The sequence below is a fragment of the Podarcis cretensis genome, assembly GCF_951804945.1.
Source record: "Podarcis cretensis genome assembly, chromosome: 4".
NCBI lineage: Eukaryota > Metazoa > Chordata > Lepidosauria > Squamata > Lacertidae > Podarcis > Podarcis cretensis.
The window spans coordinates 9555344-9575112 of record NC_137173.1 but is presented as its reverse complement, the minus strand read 5'-3'; the positions used below and the strand labels follow the sequence as shown (position 1 = coordinate 9575112).

At 46.1% G+C, this 19769-nt stretch overlaps 1 protein-coding gene across 1 annotated transcript in view; it reads right to left on the bottom strand.

The window, feature by feature from the left end:
• CAPN5 (calpain 5) overlaps window positions 1–19769 on the bottom strand; it is a 97776-nt gene that overhangs the window by 52119 nt on the left and 25888 nt on the right. Inside the window, exons 2-3 of the mRNA XM_079973779.1 lie at window positions 18844–19020; window positions 2971–3102 (exon numbers count right to left, since the gene is read on the bottom strand). Coding sequence (XP_079829905.1) covers window positions 2971–3102; window positions 18844–19005 — 294 coding nt within the window. The 5' untranslated portion in view covers window positions 19006–19020. The remainder of the gene's footprint in view (window positions 1–2970; window positions 3103–18843; window positions 19021–19769) is intronic.

The following is a 19769-nucleotide window of genomic DNA, read 5'->3' as shown; positions in this document are numbered from 1 at the left end:
TAGTTTGCCTACCCATGCCTTAGTGGGTCACGCTATTCCAAATAATGCTTCTTATTATGGGTTGGGGGCACCGGGGATGAATTTATGGTGGCTTGAAAAAGTTTGAGAGCCACTGGTTGTGATCATCCTTTGGCAACCTGATGCCCTCCTTTGGGGGAGGGGAGTGTTTCTAGAATTGCTCTATCCCTGAAATTGTGGAGAGCCACTGCTGGCAGTCAGTGCAGACACCATTGAGCTAGATGTACCAGTGGTCTAGGGACGCGGGTGGCGCTGTGGGTTAAAGCACAAAGCCTAGGACTTGCTGATCAGAAGGTTGGCGGTTCGAATCCCTACGATGGGGTGAGCTCCCGTTGTTTGGTCCTTGCTCCTGTCAACCTGGCAGTTTGAAAGTACGTCAAAGTGCAAGTAGATAAATAGGTACCACTCCGGCAGAAAGGTAAACGGCGTTTACGTGCGCTACTCTGGTTTGCCAGAAGCGGCTTAGTCATGCTGGCCACATGACCCGGAAGCTGTACGCCGGCTCCCTCGGCCAATAAAGTGAGATGAGCGCCACAACCCCAGAGTCGGCCACTACTGGACCTAATGGTCAGGGGTCCCCTTACCTGAATATTCCTTAGCCAAGGAGAAGAATTATTTATTGTTTACACCCCGCCCATCCGGCTGGGTTTCCCCAGCCACTCTGGGCAGCTCCCAACAGAATTAGAAACTTCCCTGAACAGGGGCTGCCTTCAGATGTCTTCTAAAGATTATACAGTGGGTTATACCTAGGGTTAAGAACTTAATTCGTTCTGGAGGTCTGTTCTTAAACTCAAACTGTTCTTAACCTGAAGCACCACTTTAGCTAATGGAGCTTCCTGCTGCCGCTGCCGCTGCATGATTTCTGTTCTCATCCTGAAGCAAAGTTCTTAACCTGAGGTACTATTTCTGGGTTAGCAGAGTCAGTAACCTGAAGCGTATGTAACCTGAATCATATGTAACCCAAGGTACCACTGTATAGTTATTCATCTCCATAACATCTGGTGGGAGCGTGTTCCAAAGGGCAGGCGCCACCACCGAGAACGCCCTCTGCCTGGTTCCCTGTAACTTGGCTTCTCGCAGTGAGGGAACCGCCAGAAGGCCCTCGGAGCTGGACTTCGGTGTCTGGGCCGAATGATGGGTGTGGAGACGCTCCTTCAGGTCTACTGGGCTGAGGCCGTTTAGGGCTTGAAAGGTCAGCACCAACACTTTGAATTATGCTTGGAAATGTACCTTATCTACAGCAGTCTGGAAGGGCGCAGTGTCTGAGCAGTGCATAATGAAGATTGTAGTGCGTGTGTTCATGTGCTGATGTGTATCTGTGTAGCCCCCACTCGTTCGGCACATGGCTCACGCAGCGGCAGCTGTGGGCAGCCGGCCAACAAACAGCCAACAGACAAACGGCATAATCTAGTTGATGGGATACAGGCTGGATACTGTGGAGGAAGGGCAAAGCAGAAAGCCCGGCTAGGATAGGCATTGCACGAAGGGCAGGAAAAGCATAACTCTTTCATCGAAACCACGGGGGACTCTGAATCCGGAAGACCCATAGCAGGCAGGAAGAGAATGCTTAAATTATTGCATCAATGCGGTCGCCTCCATTGGAACAGTCTTTGCAAGCCTGGGCTTTTCCGGGTGTTTTGGATAACAACTTCCATTGGATCCAGGGAGCACACTGCTGATGGAAACTATGGTCCAAAATTTCTGGATGGCACCGCTTTGGCGAAGGTCGCATTAAAAAACAACAACCCCCAAACTGTTCTTGAAATCTGTTGATTTTATCTGCATTTCATCCCCTCTGGTGAAAACAGGGAAATCCTGTTCCATCCCTTTCGACGTTTCTCAGATGAAAACAGGGACATCCTATTCCATCCCAGCCAAAATTTCTCCAATGAAGGAAAAGCGGGACATTCTGGGATCAATCAAGAAACTGGGATAATAATAATAAATAATAATAATAATTTATTATTTATACCCCACCCATCTGGCTGGGTTTCCCCAGCCACTCTGGGCAGCTTCCAACAAAACACTAAAATACAATAACCTATTAAACATTAAAAGCTTCCCTAAACAGGGCTGCCTTCAGATGTCTTCTAAAAGTTTGGTAGCTATTTTTCTCTTTGACATCTGATGGGAGGGCGTTCCACAGGGCGGGTGCCACTACCGAGAAGGCCCTCTGCCTGGTTCCCTGTAACCTCACTTCTCGTAATGAGGGAGCTGCCAGAAGGCCCTCGGCGCTGGATCTCAGTGTCCGGGCAGAACGATGGGGGTGGAGACGCTCCTTCAGATATACTGGACCAAGGCCATTTAGGGCTTTCAAGGTTAGCACCAACACTTTGAATTGTGCTCGGAAACGTACTGGGAGCCAGTGCAGGTCTTTCAAGACAGGTGTTATATGGTCTCGGTGGCTGCTCCGAGTCACCAGTCTAGCTGCCGCATTCTGGATTAGTTGGGATGGCTTTTGTAATTCTGGGACTGTGCCTGGAAAATTGGGGCACTTGGGAGGGTCTGGTATTTCAATAATTTCATTGGGTCACTGGAATGCTAGACAACACAGTCCTTTGGTCTGATCCAGCAGCATTCATCTTATGTCCAATTCCAAAATTCTGTTGCATCTTATCTGAAGGAGTCTGGGCCCAATCACAAAGCCATCAAAAGTGAATAGTATAGGATTGAAGGGACGTTAAAAAGAGCGCAGATGTCCTTCAGACCCTGTCTTTCCTCCCCTGGCATTGTTCTGGCTTTGGAGAACCTTCAAAACATTTCCAGACTTTCCTTCCCAATTATGAGGACTAGAGACTTGTGTTTTCAAAACAAGAAGTGGTGGAGATTTGCAAGGAGCTGGGTTTTGTGGGCTTAAGCCCACACAGCTCGGCTTTGCAAGAAGTGAAATGTGTATTGACAATGCTCCGAAAGTAAACAAGCAACAACCAAATTTCCAAGGTCTCCCGTTACCTTCTGCCACAGAGCTTCTCTTGATGCCAGGGAGGAGCAAGCCGCCACAAACCAGCAGTTGCCCACCTGGCCCTGGTGCAAGTCGTGAGAGCTGATTCCATCCACGAAGAGGTGGGGGTCGTCACAGATGTCCTGCACGGAGAGAGGAGAAAGAAAACACGAGATGAAGAAGAGGCCGCCCAGGGTCAACAATACTGAGCTGGGAGGATCAGCTTCTCCCCCAAATATTTGGAAGACGCTGAAACATCCTGTGCCAGAAACCAGATTCCTGCGCAATAAATAAAAAAGCATCATCTCAGCACAGAGCAGGGAACATCTGCTTAGGAAAATGCCCAGCAGGGAACCTGAGTCGCTGTTTGACCTCTCCTCCTCCGCTTTCCGGACAGTTTTGACAAAGAACGTAAGTGACATCAAGGGACTGAACTAGGCTCATTTGAAACACGTCGTATACATATGACTGTATTTCACCTGATCCATCCAGTGTAATTATTAAGTTTGCAGATGATACCACCATAATGGGTCTAATTACAGGTGGAGATGAATCAGCGTACAGGGGGGAGGTTCAAAAAGTATCTACATGGTGCCTAGAGAATAACTTGCACCTAAATATTAGCAAGACAAAGGAGGTGGTGTTGGACTTTTGGAGGAAGAGAGGGGAACTAGCCCCGTTGTATATTCCTGGGAGTTTACCTTAGTGAGGACCTCACTTGGAAAAACAATATACAGTGGTACCTCGGGTTAAGTACTTAATTCATTCCGGAGGTCCATTCTTAACCTGAAACTGTTCTTAACCTGAGGTTAAGCTAATAGGGCCTCCTGCTGCCGCCGCGCGATTTCTGTTCTCATCCTGAAGCAAAGTTCTTAACCTGAGGTAATATTTCTGGGTTAGAGGAGTCTGTAACCTGAAGCGTACGTAACCTGAAGTACCACTGTACCGTATTTTTTGCTCTATAAGATGCACCTTCCCCCTCCTAAAAAGTAAGGGGAAATGTGTGTGCGTCTTATGGAGAGAATGCAGGCGGCAGGCTCAGTGCTCCCTTTAAAGAACCGCGTGGAGCGTGTGTGCAGCTCTTGGTGGCTTTTCCCGAGGAGTTCTTTAAAGGGAGTGTGGCTCTTGGGGGAGCCTTAGCTGTGCGCAACCTCTCACGGGCAGGGGGTGAAGGCTCCCCTTGCCCGAGAGAGGCTGCGCACGGCTAAACAAGAAGCCAGGACAACGAGTGACATCGCTGCGCTGCATTCCCACTGGCTGTCGTGGCTTCTGGCTTAGCCGCGCGCAGCCTCCGCAGGGCATGGGGAGACTTCATCCTGCTGCCCTGCGGAGGCTTCGTGTGGCTATCCCTGGCTTTCGCGGGAGGTGGGGCTCTGTCCCTTCCCCCACCTCCCACAAAAGCCCCCAAGAGCCACGCTCCCTTTAAAGAGTGCACATCTCTTGCAGGAGGTGGGGGGGGAAAGCCAGTAGGCTTGCCTTCACTGAAGCTGGGAGGGCAAGAGGAATCGGTGCGCACCAATCCCACTTGCTCTCCTGGCTTCAGGGATAGCCCCGCAAGCCTCCTGAGCGAAGAGGTGTGTTTTATGGTCCGGTGCGTCTAATAGAGCAGAAAATACGGTAACTCAGGTGGTTAGGAAGGCCAAACAGAGTACCGTATTTTTTGCTCAATAAGACTCACTTTTCCCCTCCTAAAAAGTAAGGGGAAATGTGTGTGCGTCTTATGGAGCGAATGCAGGCTGCGCAGCTATCCCAGAAGCCAGAACAGCAAGAGGGATTGCTGCTTTCACCGCCCAGCAATCCCTCTTGCTGTTCTGGCTTCTGAGATTCAGAATATTTTTTTTCTTGTTTTCCTCCTCCAAAAACTTGTGGTCTGGTGCATCTTATAGAGTGAAAAATATGGTAAATTGTTTTTATATGCAACAACAGTGGCAAGAATATTGTTGGCCCAGAAATGGAAGCAAGAAGAAATTCTGATGAAAGAAGAATGGCAGACAAAATTACTGGACTACGCAGAATTAGATAAAATGACAGGAAGGATTCGAAACCTGCAGGACCAGGAGAAATATGTGAACTATTTGAAGAGCAACTGTAATCAACAAATTACGTTAGCAGGACTACAAGAAATTTTGTAAATATATGAAACATTGCAAAGTAGAAAAAGAATAGAGATATTAGTTATGAGATTCAAATGTAAGAGTGAAAGTAAGAAATGTAAATTAAGTGATTAGACTGGAAAATTTTCAGAGGTGACTTATGGAAGTCAAAAAATTGTATAAGATGTAAAAGTATGTTTATTACTGTTGAAAATGATATGTTAAAAAACTTATATATAGGAAGGCCCAACAGAGACTCCATTTTCTCAGGTTCTTGCCCGTTAGTTTTTAGCTGAATTGGTGAGCCACCAACAATTTAAATTTAAAATTTGCGCCTCTGCGAAACCTCAGTGCAGGCGACGAATACTTAAGGGAGATTAATTCAATCCCTTCCTCATTTGCTTAGCCTTCGATTCTTTGCTCCATGTCACAGTGATGCAACGAACCAAGCCAATAATATGTTGCAAATTAATTAGCAGCCCGCCAGCTGACATCAGCCAAATTTTAGGCAATTTATCCACCGATCAAAGCTTGCAGCCCTAATAACCGACATTCCTCTTTACAAAACCTTCCCCTTTGCAACAAGGATTGTCTTACAGGTGGCAAACTAAGGCTGGGAGTTGTGATAGGAATATTATGGTCTTAGATATATGGTAATGTCCATGAGTGTACCAACCAAGCATGTACATAGATCAGCACAGGAAGATCAGCCTGGAACCATTTTGATTCCTAAACTGACCAAATGTTTTCTCTGCAAGGTCAAAGTGGGAAACCTCCCCATTGTCTCTTTCCTCACAAATCCTGTCTTAAGGGCACATTTAAGATATGAATAGGGTGTGAGCCTGTGACCTGGCCCAGGAACTAAGTATTTATCACTACAAAAGAATGGCCAGGCTCCCCAGGAAATCCAATCAAGTAACCTGCCAGACAGGAGAAAAACAATATTCAAATTTCTGTTTTAGACAGCCTTTTCTGTGATGTAGGTGTGATGTATCTGAGTGGTGGTCTTCGGTTACACCCCTTCTGTGATGTATGTATGTTTCTGGGGGTGGTCTTGATGTACAGGGTGGGAATTTCAAAAGTCTTTATAAGGCCTTGCATGCCATTTTTCTGGGTTCCTCCTCCTCTCCTGCGGGTGAGGGGAGCACCCTGTTGCAACAGATCAATAAAGATCAGGCTTACTAGCTGCTTTGCTTCTCAATATTCTCTGGTTGGCCTCTGTTATTTTCTCCTACTGATAGGGAACCCACTTAAGGACTCTATACGGGCCCTTGGATACCCCATAAGGGAAAAGGGCAATTTTTGTTTACAACAGAGTGGATTTCCCATCCAAGGCCATACAAATAAACCCTGGAATGAATTAATTTCCAATCTAGGCCATAGCGGCTCTGAATGACAGAGAAGTCACTTTCCAACAGCAGACGCTGCAATCCAAACCACGCACCACGAATGATGAAGAAGCAAATTTGCCCTCTCCAGGATATTCCCTTCAAGCATAAAAACAACAACAGAAAAAACAGCCCCTGCCCAAGTCCAATTCAATCAGGCTTGTGTCAAAGTCTCAGGTCGCAGAACAAGACAAACAGACGAACGCACAGATTGCATATTAAGTTTGGGAAGCTCAGAAAAGAGAGATCTGTTTTCCATTAAGCAGGCATTACGAGACGCAAGGCTCTTGCAAGCACCACAGCCAAGATGGATCGCCTCCTCGGAACCACACAAGGCTAACTGAAAGAGAAATGTTACGATCTGGCAGCAGGCGGGTTGTGTAGCTTTATTGCACTGGTAGTCACTCCCCATTTAGGCTGCCTGAATTTCCTTAAGGATGTAAACCGAGCCGGAATTGTAAAGTTGTAAGGGACCCTGAGGGTGATCTAGTCCAACCCCCGGCAGGAATCTCAACGAAAGCATCCATGGCAGATGGCCATCCGATCTTTGCTTACAACCTCCAGGGAAGGAGAGTCCACAACCTCCCGAGGGAGACCCTTCCACCATCGGAAAACATCTGTTAAAGTAATTGCACGTGGAAAGGATGCTGAAGGATGATGTATGTGTGTCTCCTGCGACCCCATCTGTTTTGAACATAATGGAAAGCCAAGCAGAGGAATTGCAAGGAGGAAAATAAGGAGGAAATATTAAAACCAGGAGCCACTTCCTCCTACGCAGCCTCAATGGATGTGCACTGGGGAGCCTAGCAATTGCTTGGATCAACAGCTTTGAAATCTGCCATGGGGTCTTTGCAAGGACGGGCTGGTCTTCTTTTGAAAGCATTTGTGCTGCTTTCCTTTTTTTAAAAAAAATAATGCTTTATTTTAATGTATTTTAAATCTTTGTTGGAAGCCGCCCAGAGTGGCTGGGGAAGCCCAGCCAGATGGGCGGGGTACAAATAAATTATTATTATTATTATTAGGTTGAAAAGTTTATAACAGAAATATGCAATAGATGTTACTCATTCTTTAACTAATACTTGCTTTGTACATCCATTTTGTGATTAAATTTGACAAGACCTCCGATCTTCCCTTTGCGTTCCCAAATTAAGTTCCTTAAATACGCGCTTAAACTTTACTTTCTCTTAGAATGTTAAGAAAAGTGAATAAGATGGACTATAACTGGAAATTGTTTTAGTTTAATAATGATATTGGAAAGCTGTTGTTTTAATTACAAGGAAACTTAGAAGGGAGGGATTTGAGGAAGTCAACCAAGATGTTTAAAAGGTTGGATTTGTGAAGAATTAAGTTTGTTGTTATTGTTTATCTGTTTATTGTTCCTTTTTTCTGTTTTTGTGTATCATTTTGCTTTGTGGTTTGTGTTATCATTGTGGAAAATCTAATAAATTTTTAAAAAATAAATAAATAAAAAATAAACTTTACTTTCTCTGTGTTATTTGACTGACTATAAATTTCATTTTATAGAAACATCCTGCTTACACACTGAAGCTCAATCAGACCTGCCAACGTATTGATCTTTTGACAGCGTTCTTTTACATGCACTCGGTATATATCCCATTCTCTGATAAATTTTTCATCGGCAACGTCTCTTAGCCTCGCTGACAATCTTGCCATTCTGATTTAGATGGAATATCCTCTCCCTTCCAGCCTTTTGTGATTAGAATTCTGGCAGCAACTGTAACATACATAAAGACCCTCCTGACGTTTTGGGGGGATTTCATTACCCATAATTCCTAGCAGGAAGGCTTCAGGGGATTTTTTAGGGAAGGAGCATTTGAACATTTTCTTAAACTCGTTATAAATCATTCCCCAAATTTTGGGGAAATTTATTTCTGCGGCTTTCTGGCGCCCGTTCCAAGACTTTGAGACGGAGCAGGGTGCAAACCAACATTTGCAAAGTGTCCTCATTGGCGCACACCTTCCTTTCAGACATGAATTTGTTGTTGTTTAGTCGTTTAGTCATGTCCGACTCTTTGTGACCCCCTGGACCAGAGCATGCCAGGCACTCCTGTCTTCCACTGCCTCCCACAGTTTGGTCAAATTCATGCTGGTAGCTTCGAGAACACTGTCCAACCATCTCGTCCTCTGCTGTCCCCTTCTCCTTGTGCCCTCCATCTTTCCCAACATCAGGGTCTTTTCCAGGGAGTCTTCTCTTCTCATAAGGTGGCCAAAGTATTGGAGCCTCAGCTTCAGGATCTGTCCTTCCAGTGAGTGCTCAGGGCTGATTTCCTTCAGAATGGATAGGTTTGATCTTCTTGCAGTCCATGGGACTCTCAAGATTCTCCTCCAGCACTATAATTCAAAAGCATCAATTCTTCGGCAATCAGCCTTCTTTATGGTCCAGCTTTCACTTCCATACATCACTACCCCTTCGTGGATCACTGCCTTGCCGTGGCGAAGGGGCTTGAATAACTCAGAGAAGCTATGAGCTATGCCGAGCAGGGCACCCAAGATGAACAGGTCATAGTGGAGAGTTTTGACCAAACGTGATCCACCTGGAGGAGCAAGCCACTCCAGTATCCCTGTCAAGAAAACTCCATGGACAAAGTCAACAGGCAAACATGAATATACCTGTCTTATTTTTAAAGTAGGCTTCCTGGACCTGCTGTTAACTCTGCTCCACTAGCCGGGTTGCACACCTCAGCAGGTGTGAAATGCAGGAATTCATTTGCTCCGGGCCTCTGATCCTCTTCTTTGCTCTCATCCATGCATGAAACCACTCAAATTAACACCCTTCGCTTGGCTGAGCCGTGCGGCTGATAATGCTGCCCCGCTTTCGTGGCTGTGCGCCTCACCTTGGCTTCTCACCAAGGCATGCACAGCTGGAAGGCAAAAGGATGTTCGGCACACACTCGATTAGCAGCAATGCACCCTCTCCCCACATCGAGGCCCCCAAATGACCTTCACTTTCAGGACGCCGAGCTCGCCTTGCCAGCAAACGCAGCTGCAGCTGTTTTGTGTGAGCCATCGATCAGGCCCAGATTTACATCACAGAATCGTAGAATCGTCGAGCTGAAAGGGAGCTAAGGGGTCATCTAGCCAAATCCCCGGTAATGCAGGAATCATAGGCTCAGTCCACTGACTTTTTCCCTTTGATAAACAGCTTTTTGTTGTTGTTGTTTAGTGGTTTAGTCGTGTCCGACTCTTTGTGACCCCATGGACCAGAGCACGCCAGGCACTCCTGTCTTCCACTGCCTCCCGCAGTTTGGTCAGACTCATGCTGGTAGCTTCGAGATCACTGTCCAACCATCCCGTCCTCTGTCGTCCCCTTCTCCTTGTGCCCTCCATCTTTCCCAACATCAGGATCTTTTCCAGGGAGTCTTCTCTTCTCATGAGGTGGCCAAAGTATTGGAGCCTCAGCTTCAGGATTTGTCCTTCCAGTGAGCACTCAGGGCTGATTTCCTTCAGAATGGATCGGTTTGATCTTCTTGCAATCCATGGGACTCTCAAGGGTCTCCTCCAGCACCATAATTCAAAAGCATCAATTCTTCGGCGATCAGCCTTCTTTATGGTCCAGCTCTCACTTCCATACATCACTACTGGGAAAACCATAGCTTTAACTATACGGACCTTTGTTGGCAAGGTGATGTCTCTGCTTTTTAAGATGCTGTCTAGGTTTGTCATTGCTTTTCTCCCAAGAAGCAGGCGTCTCTTAATTTCGTGGCTGCTAAACAGCTTGGGGTTCCCCAAAACAACTCATGCCAGACAAATCTCATTTTTGTAATGATGGCATTACAAGCTTGGTGGATCAGGGAGAGGCTGTGGATGTACCATATCTTGATTCCAGTAAGGCTTTTGACAAAGTCCCCTGTGATATGATAGTCAAAATGTGGGTTGATTTGTAGCTGGTTAACCAACCGAACCCAAAGAGCACTCATTGATGGTTCCTCGCCTTCCTCTCTTATGGGCAGTGCTGCGTACGGTACTTTTCTGTGTATAGTCATACCTCAGGTTAAAGACACTTCAGGTTGTGTTTTTTCAGGTTACAGACCCGCCGAAACCCAGAAGTACTGGAACAGGTTACTTCTGAGTTTCAGGGGTTGTGCATGCGCAGAAGCACTAAACTGTGCTTTGTGCATGCGCAGAAGCACCAAATCACAACCCACGAGTGTGCAGATGCGCCGCTGCGGGTTGCGACTGCTGTGGGTTGAGAACGTGCACGGATCACATTCACAACCTGAGCGTCCACTGTATAAGACTAGGTTTTCCACCTTTAAAATCATGCTAAAATGTGGGGGTCATCTTATGGGGTGTGTTATGTAGTGAAGTTTCACCCTGGGCCAGCAGGGGGATACTGTAGATAGTTTTCACTCAGGTCTGTAGATAGTTTTCACTCAGGTCCACGTCAGTTATTTTAGGCAGGAAACTCTGGGTTGTTGTTGCTACAATGTTGACAGCCGGCTGCCTATAAAAGCAGGCCGGCTGAGCTGTTTGCAAGTCAGTTCTATTCCAGCTTACAAAATAAAGAGCTGCTTTGGAGAAATCGCTGTGTCGTCTGCTATGTCAACCCACAACTTAACAGGGTGGATGTTTGATTGGTTGCTGCCGCAAATGTCAGCGGCTATTGTGCGTGTTATTGGTTGCTGCGTCAATGGGTGTTGTTGATTGGCCGAGGCTGTGGCAATTGGGCGGGCAATTGTCGAGGGGACAGACGAGAGGCGGAATTCGCAACATGTGCAGCTGAACGATTTTCGGCATTCCAGCCTAATAAAAGCTCAACAACCCTTGGTAAACCCCCCCCTCCCCAAATAAAGCTCAGCAACGTTTTGCCATCTCCACCCATTTTCTGAAATTTCAGTCCCCCCAAATAGTGAGTGCTTTATACATGGGGGCGTCTTATAGATGGAAAAGTACGATATATCCTGCTCTAAAACAACCCCCAAAAAGAATTTGGCACACAGGGTCTCTAAGCTCTCGAGCCAGGAAAAGCTGAATTGGATCGGCTTCTTTAATAAAATTATGCAAATTGAACAAGTTTGCAGAACTAATACTACAACTTTTTTTTTTGGGTGTCATGGTTTTCTGTCTCTTGCTTTTGGTGCGTGGAAGGGCGGGACACTGGAAACCTGCAAATAGATTTCCCGTTCTCTGTAAAACTTATTTTCGAAGGAGCTGAGGGACCAGTAAGAGCTGTTTGACAGTGGAATTTGCTGCCAAGGAGTGTGGTGGAGTCTCCTTCTTTGGAGGTCTTTAAGCAGAGGCTTGACAACCATATGTCAGGAGTGCTCTGATGGTGTTTCCTGCTTGGCAGGGGGTTGGACTCGATGGCCCTTGTGGTCTCTTCCAACTCTATGATTCTATGATTCTATGACCAGATGGGGATGGAATCAAGGGCCTGTTCGGCTGTAGCACCAACCCCGTGGAATATCCTCTCCAAAGAAAGATTCTGTAAGCTCCACCTACTGGATATCTCAAGCATCTCATAAAAACCTCATCTGTTTACCCAGACCATTGAGGGGATCATTCTGTCCAGTCACTGGTTTGCTGCTTTAAAACAGCACTTTTAAAAACAGCGCGTTCAATGGCTTCTTCCATTTCTTATGTTGTATTTTATTGTATTGCATTTTGAATTCTATGCACCACAGAGTTTGGGAATCACTGCTCTAGTGTGTGTGCAATAACGCAGTTTAGTTACAGGATAAAATCTAAACCGTTCTTTACGGGCAGTCTCTACATGGCAGTTATCTCCCTGGAACATCAAGCACATGGTCTGTCCTGCGTCTAAGGCCGTGTAAAATAAGCAGCTCTGTCCCTGAAGGAAAAACTCTCCCAAAATTATGCAGGTTTTGCCACCACCACACTATGACTCCTGTCTCCACCCACTCTCTCTCTCTCTTACATACAAATAAAAAAAATATTTTTATTATTTTTTATTATTTACTACAGTTACCCATACCCATGCCACCCCGATCTCTGAGCTGCCCCCCTCCTGCCCCCAAGAGAGGCGCTTTTATTATTTTTTATTATTTACTACAGTTATATTATTATTATTATCATCATCATCATTATTATCATTATTATTATTACCTGCCTTTTTCCCTAACAGGGAAAGATAAAAACAAAAACAGGTAAAAAAAACCCCACAATAATTGAAAAGCAATTAAATTAAAACACACACACACCTATACACACACACCATACAAATAATCACAATGAAAACAGCGCAGCACCCATCACCAGCCCTGTCATTAAAAGCAGTCCATTCGCAACTGTCTCAGAAAAAAACAGGGCATCCCATTTTCCCACATGCGATCACGGTGGCCATTTTGGGTGTTGCGATCCCACCCCAAAGAAAGGCACTTTTTTCCAGGGCAAGACCGTTGAGCGGGTCACGTGACTCGCTTGGGAGCACGTCACGGAAAACACGTGTCCCAGTTTTTGGTGTGGAATGCTGGAGGACATGTGCAAGACGGTCTTCACCTGCTAGTAGAAGGACAACAAGGACGGGACCAGTCTGGCTTCTCCAGGGAGAGAGTTCCAAAGTTACCTGGGAGGAGCCACCACCAAGAAGGCCCTGCCTTGCACCCCTAACCAGCATGCCTTTGAGGGTGGTGGGACTGAGATCTCAAAACCTGGGCCGGTTCATATGAGTGAATACGGTCTCTCCCCTCCCTATACAACTACACTTGCCTTATTTTAGATAAGGAGATCCCAAAAAATCTAAGAGAGGTATTCTTGTATGCAACCGCAGCGGCTCGTATACTTGTGGCCAAGAAATGGAAAGATCACGAGGCTCCAAAAATAACAGATTGGCAAATCAAATTACAGGAATTGGTGGAGACGGCTCAACTGACTAGTAAACTCAGAGGAAACTCAAAGCAAAAATTTGCAGAAAAATGGGATGGTTATAGAAGATATGTTCAAAAATACAATAAAAGTTTTGACTCCGTGATAGAATTCGAGTGATAAAGGAACTAAAAGGAGGTGGACAACAATTAAGGATTTATTATGTTTTCAGAATGTATTGGAAAAATTATATAGAAAGGTTTATTGTTTTGTGTACATTCAAATGTAAGATAAAATATATGCAAAGGGACTTGACAGGAAGTCAAAGTTGAAGAAAAGATTTTGGAAGATAAAAAAGGAAAAAATATTTACTTTCGTTATTATCATTTTGTGTGCAGGTGTGGGTGTCTGTACATATGTGTGTTTTTGTATGCAATTTTTGGGAGGAAATAAGACGGTAAATAACAAATAAACTAAATATTGATGTATGTAATTTTTATTTCTTAATTGTATTTAGTGGTAGTATGGCTGTATTGTTTTTTGTAACATAAAATCATTCAATAAAAATTATTTTTTTTAAAAAAAGAACTACACATGCCTTGATAAGGGAGAAGGGCAGCCAGAACTGTTAACCTTTTTAAAGTTAATCTTCCTGGGACAGTTGTACAAGGCGAGGTCTCCCAAGAAAAAGGCCGTGAGCTGCTTTCAGCAGTTCCCAGAAACTGCCCCTCTTTCCCATAGTGGTGGAAAATTTGCAAGATGACAAATGCGTTTGGCCTTTCCCTGCAGGGCAAAAGCAGACTTTGGTCCTTCGGTTTGTACCAGCCGAGGTTCCGAGAATTGTACAGGCTCCACGTTCTCAGGTATGTTGAAAATCCTGTTAGACCTGCAGCTGAAGGAGTGGACAGAATCAACTGACCATTGTGGGAGCTACGTGTCCACCAAGTCATCCTTATCCATTTCTGGACATTGTTTGTTTTGGTAACTTTCTCCTTCGTTATTTCAACACCAGTATGGGCAACACTGAGCCGCTTAATGCACGGTCAGAGGATCTGTCGACCTAGAGCAGTCTAGTCCTTCAAAAGGGGGAAATGAGGTCTACCTCACCCTTGGCCAGCTCATTTTTCCCTGCCCTGGAGGGCAGGACTCGAACCCATGGCTTCAAGTTACAAGAAAAGGAGATTCTGCCTAAACATCAGGAAGAACTTTATGGCAGTAAGAGCTGTTTGACTGTGGAACAGACGCCCACAAGAAGTTGTGGACCTTCCTTCCTTGGAAGTTTCCAACTCTACAATCCTATGAATTCACCTTAAGTGCTTGATCGTTCCTTCATAGCCACAATAGTGTGTGCCCCAAACCTGACGCTCACATCAAATTTCAGGTGTGGCGCAGGTGGGCTTCAGGATTTGAACCTGGGATCGTCAGCGTGTCAAACACGAGCGCTTCTTGAAGGTGCAGTCTGCAACCGCTGGAGGTCACTAGGTAAGCTGGGCTAACAGACAACCTCCACATACCCATGCCACCCCGATCTCTGATCTGCCCCCCTCCTGCCCCAAGAGAGGCGCTTTCTAAAGACACCATTTGCCTAGGGAGCTTATAGCCAGGGCTGCTGCAACCAACAGCTGTTTACGATTACGATTACGATATCTTTATTGTCAATGTCCCATGCAGAACAATGAAAAACTACATAAAACTACATAAAAACTACCACAAAACTACATAAACTACAAAACTACACAAAACATTCTAAAACCCCTAAAAACTCTAAAAACCCCATTTTAAAATACACTATACTATAGAGACCCCTTATGCTGCGTTTAGAACCAGAATTGCATTTGCATAGAAACTGTTTCTCAGGCACCTAGTCCTGGCCTTTATAACCCTATACCTTCTTCCAGAAGGCAGAAGCTGAAAGAGATCATTTCCGGGATGTGTACTATCCTGTGCTATCTCTGCCGCTTTCTTATGGCATCTGGAAGCATAGATTTGCTCTAAGGTGGGAAGGGTGCACCCAATTATTATCTCCGCAGTCTTTACAACCCTGGATAGCATTGTTTTTTCCCTAGCCGTGCAGCTCCCAAACCACACACAGAGACCATAAGTTAGTACACTCTCCACAGTGCAATGGTAAAATGCCATCAACATGTCCTTTGAGAGATTGTTTTTCCGGAGGAGTCTCAGAAAATATAACCTCTGCTGTGTTTGGGAGGCAGAGACATGAGAGGGCATCAAGGAGGGCAGGAAAGAGCAAGGGACAGAGGCTAGAATTTCCTGTGGCACCCCTGAACACCATTCAAGGCACCCCAGGGTTTAAAACCACTGGGCTAGACCAACTCTGTGTTAAAAAGATGCCTGAAAACGTGACACAAAGGCTGGAAACGTCAATGCTTCCTTGTGGAAATCAGTTGCAGATGACCACAGCAGTGACCAGAGGAGGAACGGCCACTGGGAGAAAGCGTAGGGAGAAGAAATGGCTTGGTGCATCTGCGGCAGCAAAAGCAGATGCCTTCCTCTGCCCCAGCTGCAACAAAACATGTCTCTCCTGCGTCGGTCTCTGCAGCGACAGCAGGCGCTGCAACTCTCCAACGGTTTGACTTCACCAGCAACCGCACACTCCACTGTCGCCCGAGGCAGATGGACGCCAACCAACTAGTGATGATATAAGGACGACAAAAGCAACCAAAACACACTGTTGTTGTTTAGTCGCGTCCGACTCTTCGTGACCCCCTGGACCAGAGCACGCCAGGCACTCCTGTCTTCCACTGCCTCCCGCAGTTTGGTCAGACTCATGCTGGTAGCTTCGAGAACACTGTCCAACCATCTCATCCTCTGTCGTCCCCTTCTCCTTGCGCCCTCCATCTTTCCCAACATCAGGGTCTTTTCCAGGGAGTCTTCTCTTCTCATGAGGTGGCCAAAGTCTTGGAGCCTCAGCTTCAGGATCTGTCCTTCCAGTGAGCACTCAGGGCTGATTTCCTTCAGAATGGAGAGGTTGGATCTTCTTGCCGTCCATGGGACTCTCAAGAGTCTCCTCCAGCCCCAAAACACACATATAGCCAGAAATAAGGATTTTCTGGTGGGAATGTGGCATGTAGCTCCCACAAGGGCCAGTTGATTCTGCCCACTCCTTCTGCTGTAGGTCAAACGGGATCTCCAACATACCTGAGACCGTGGTGCCTACACAATTCTCAGAACCTCGGCTGACCAAAACAACAACAACAAAAAACGACGCTTGCTTTCGCCCTGCGGGGAAGAGCTAAGGACATTTGTCATTGTGCAAGCTTTTCAAAGCTATGGGAGGTGTGGGGAGGGGGGAGAGATTTCCTAGGAACGACTAAAAGCAGTTCATGTCCTTTCGTTGAGAGACTTCGCGCTGCACAACTGACCCTGGAAGATTAATTAAAGAGGTTAAGCGAGAAAGGCGCTTGCCACTGTTATCAATGGTGGAGCGGAAAACACGCTACTTTAACGATATGTTCAGAACTATCGCTGGAACCAGCTTTCCTTTATCAAAGTGCTGGTATGAGCTCAAAAAATTCAGTAATCCCGTCGAAGATACTGCACGAAGAGGACTTCTGCTAATGGTCTTTTTGCTGTGAAACCTTGTGATTCTGTTCATCTTTATCCCCCCTTTTTTTTGCATTTTAAGAACAGTCTGTGGTGGCTAATCTACTCTAGAGGCCTGTTCTCACAGCGGCCTCTGTTTCTCATGTTTCTCAATACCAGTCACGAGGGAACCACAGCAGGAGTGCGCTGCCTTCCGAGTCTCAACACATGCTCAGAGGCACTCTGCTCCTGCATGCCAGTTTCTGAAAGCAAAACATTCATAGCCCCAGAAATGCCACAAATTATCCTAGCCCTTACAGTGCAGTGAGTAGCCCAGAGACTCGGAAAACCGGGTTCAAAAATCACCTTGCCGTTGGTCACTGTCTCTTGGCGTGATCCACCTCACAGAGTCGTGGGGGAGTTAAAGCGCCACACGTTCCTAAGCTTCTTCAACATGTTGCGAAAAAGACAGGGGACCATGTTGTCCTAAGAAATTTGGCTTCATTTTGCCCTCCTGCCTTCCCAGATATCCTTAATATTTCAGAACTGTCGTCATTTTTAATCTTTCCCCACCTCCAATAATAATCGTTTTTTCTTTGGCCTAAACAGTGGTTCTCAAGCTGTGGGTCCCCAGATGTTGTTGGACTACAACTCCCATTGTCCCTGAGTTCTGGCCTTGCTAGTTAGGGGTGATGGGAGTTGTAGTTCAACAACATCTGGGGACCCACAGGTTGAGAAAGGCCCTAACATGTAGCACTTTTTATCTCCTCGTTTATTTTTCTCTTCTTGACCAGCAGGTCCCCACACCAGCCCGGGGTGCCTTGCAGATGTTCTGTACTACAACTCCCATCGGTCAGTTCTGCCAGCTGTGGATGATGGGAGTTGTAGTCTAGAATACCAGGAGGCAGTCCTGGACCTCTCTATTGCTATAGCTCTCTCTCTCTGAACCTTTTCCAAGACTTTGGCAACGTCCACAGTGGCACGGGGAGCCCCAATGGCGGCAGGGGGGGGGGGGGCTCCGAAACGAAAACCATCCTTGAGAGAAGAAAAAGAGTTTCTTCACAGCCATGGGAAACACTCTAACGCACCAGTCAACAATGAGGCAAAAGTGACTCCATTTGCTCCAGCTTCCACTTCCCTCCATGTTCCCTCTCCCATTCTTGACCAAACCAGACAATTATTGCCTTGTCCTTCTAGAAATTCAAGTGCTTTGTTCGTCTGGGCGAATTTTGCAGCGGAGGCAAAAGGAGGGGGAGGAGGAAGGAAAGAGTGTCTCTCTTGAGAAATGCACGTTTATGCAGTTTGCCGGAAAGCACATCAATTCAGAAATCAAATTAAAGCAGTAAGCTCATTTAGAGACACCCAATTGGTGCCAAAATGACCCATCCTAGGAAAACGTAATGTGAGCAATTGTTTTGTACTGTTTCGCTATTAGGCCTAAGAGACTGCCTGAAGAAGCAATCTTTTCCACCTTGGTACCCTGCAGATATTAAGAGATGCGGGTGGCGCTGTGGGTTAAACCACAGAGCCTAGGACTTGCCGATCAGAAGGTCGGCGGTTCAAATCCCCGCGACGGGGTGAGCTCCCATTGCTCGGTCCCTGCTCCTGCCAACCTAGTTGGAAAGCACGTCAAAGTGCAAGTAGATAAATAGGTACCGCTCCAGCAGGAAGGTAAACGGCGTTTCTGTGTGCTGCTCTGGTTTTCCAGAAGCGGCTTAGTCATGCTGGCCACATGACCCAGAAGATGTATGCCGGCTCCCTCGGCCACTAAAGCGAGATGAGCGCCACAACCTGGCAGATATTAGGGACTACAACTCCCATCAGCCACAGCCAGCATGGGCAATGGTCAGGTATGATGGAAGCTGTATTCCAAAATACCTAGCCAGGTTAAGGGAGGCTGCCCTATGGTCGGATCCATCATCATCATATCCATGTGGCGGACGGATCCCGAGGAATTTGCAACTGGAGGTGCCTGTTCTGCGCATGCACGTGCGGCTAAACCCAGAAAAATATTTAGGACTTCATTCCACAATTTCACCCAAGCAACATATATCCCTGCAAAGCTTTGCCTTACCTTTGGCCGTTTCCACTGCACACCTTGAATTCGCGACTTGTAGAAGAGGGAGTCGTCGTTGGCCGGGAACAAGGGGTCCTCAAAGAGGATTTTCCTCCTTTGGCAGTCTTTCTTCAAGGCAGAGTAGCGCTGGTTCTCATATGGCTTTACGGACGAGAACATTGTTCCCGGCAGCCTCTGCGGGAACAGAAGGAAGAGGGGTACCACCCTTTAGTGAGAGACAGGCAGGGCTGGATTTAGGTTGGATGAGGCCCCAAGCTATTGAAGGTGATGGGGCCCTTTATAGGTCCACCTGTCCTTTGACAACAACAAATTGTCGCTGTTTTGTGTGTTGAATATATGCTAGATCAGGGGTCAGCAAACTTTTTCAGCAGGGGCCCAGTCCACTGTCCCTCAGAGCTTGTGGGGGCCCAGACTATATTTTGAAGGGGGGGATGAACGAATTCCTATGCCCCACAAATAACCCAGAGATGTATTTTAAATAAAAGGACACATTCTGCTCATGTAAAAACACCAGGCATGCCCCACAAATAACCCAGATATGCATTTTAAATAAAAGGACACATTCTACTCATGATTCCCGGACTATCCGCAGGATGGATTTAAAAGGTGATTGGGCCAGATCCAGCCCCCGGCCTTAGTTTGCCTACCCATGTGCTAGATGGTAATTTATGGACCTCATAGGTATCTCAAGCCATTTGCACATAACAAAATATCTATTTTATCAAAGTAATTGTTGAACTGAAACACAATTAAGAAGAACTATATTAATAGTGAAATGATTGTTAAGCTCTAACTTAAAATGATTGGGGGCCCATGACTTACATCCTAGGAGCCTACACAACACAAAACACCGTTGCTGGATGTAGGTTTTATTTTATTTGTTTTTTATCTTATATTTTGGAAATGTAAATCTAGTTTTTTCC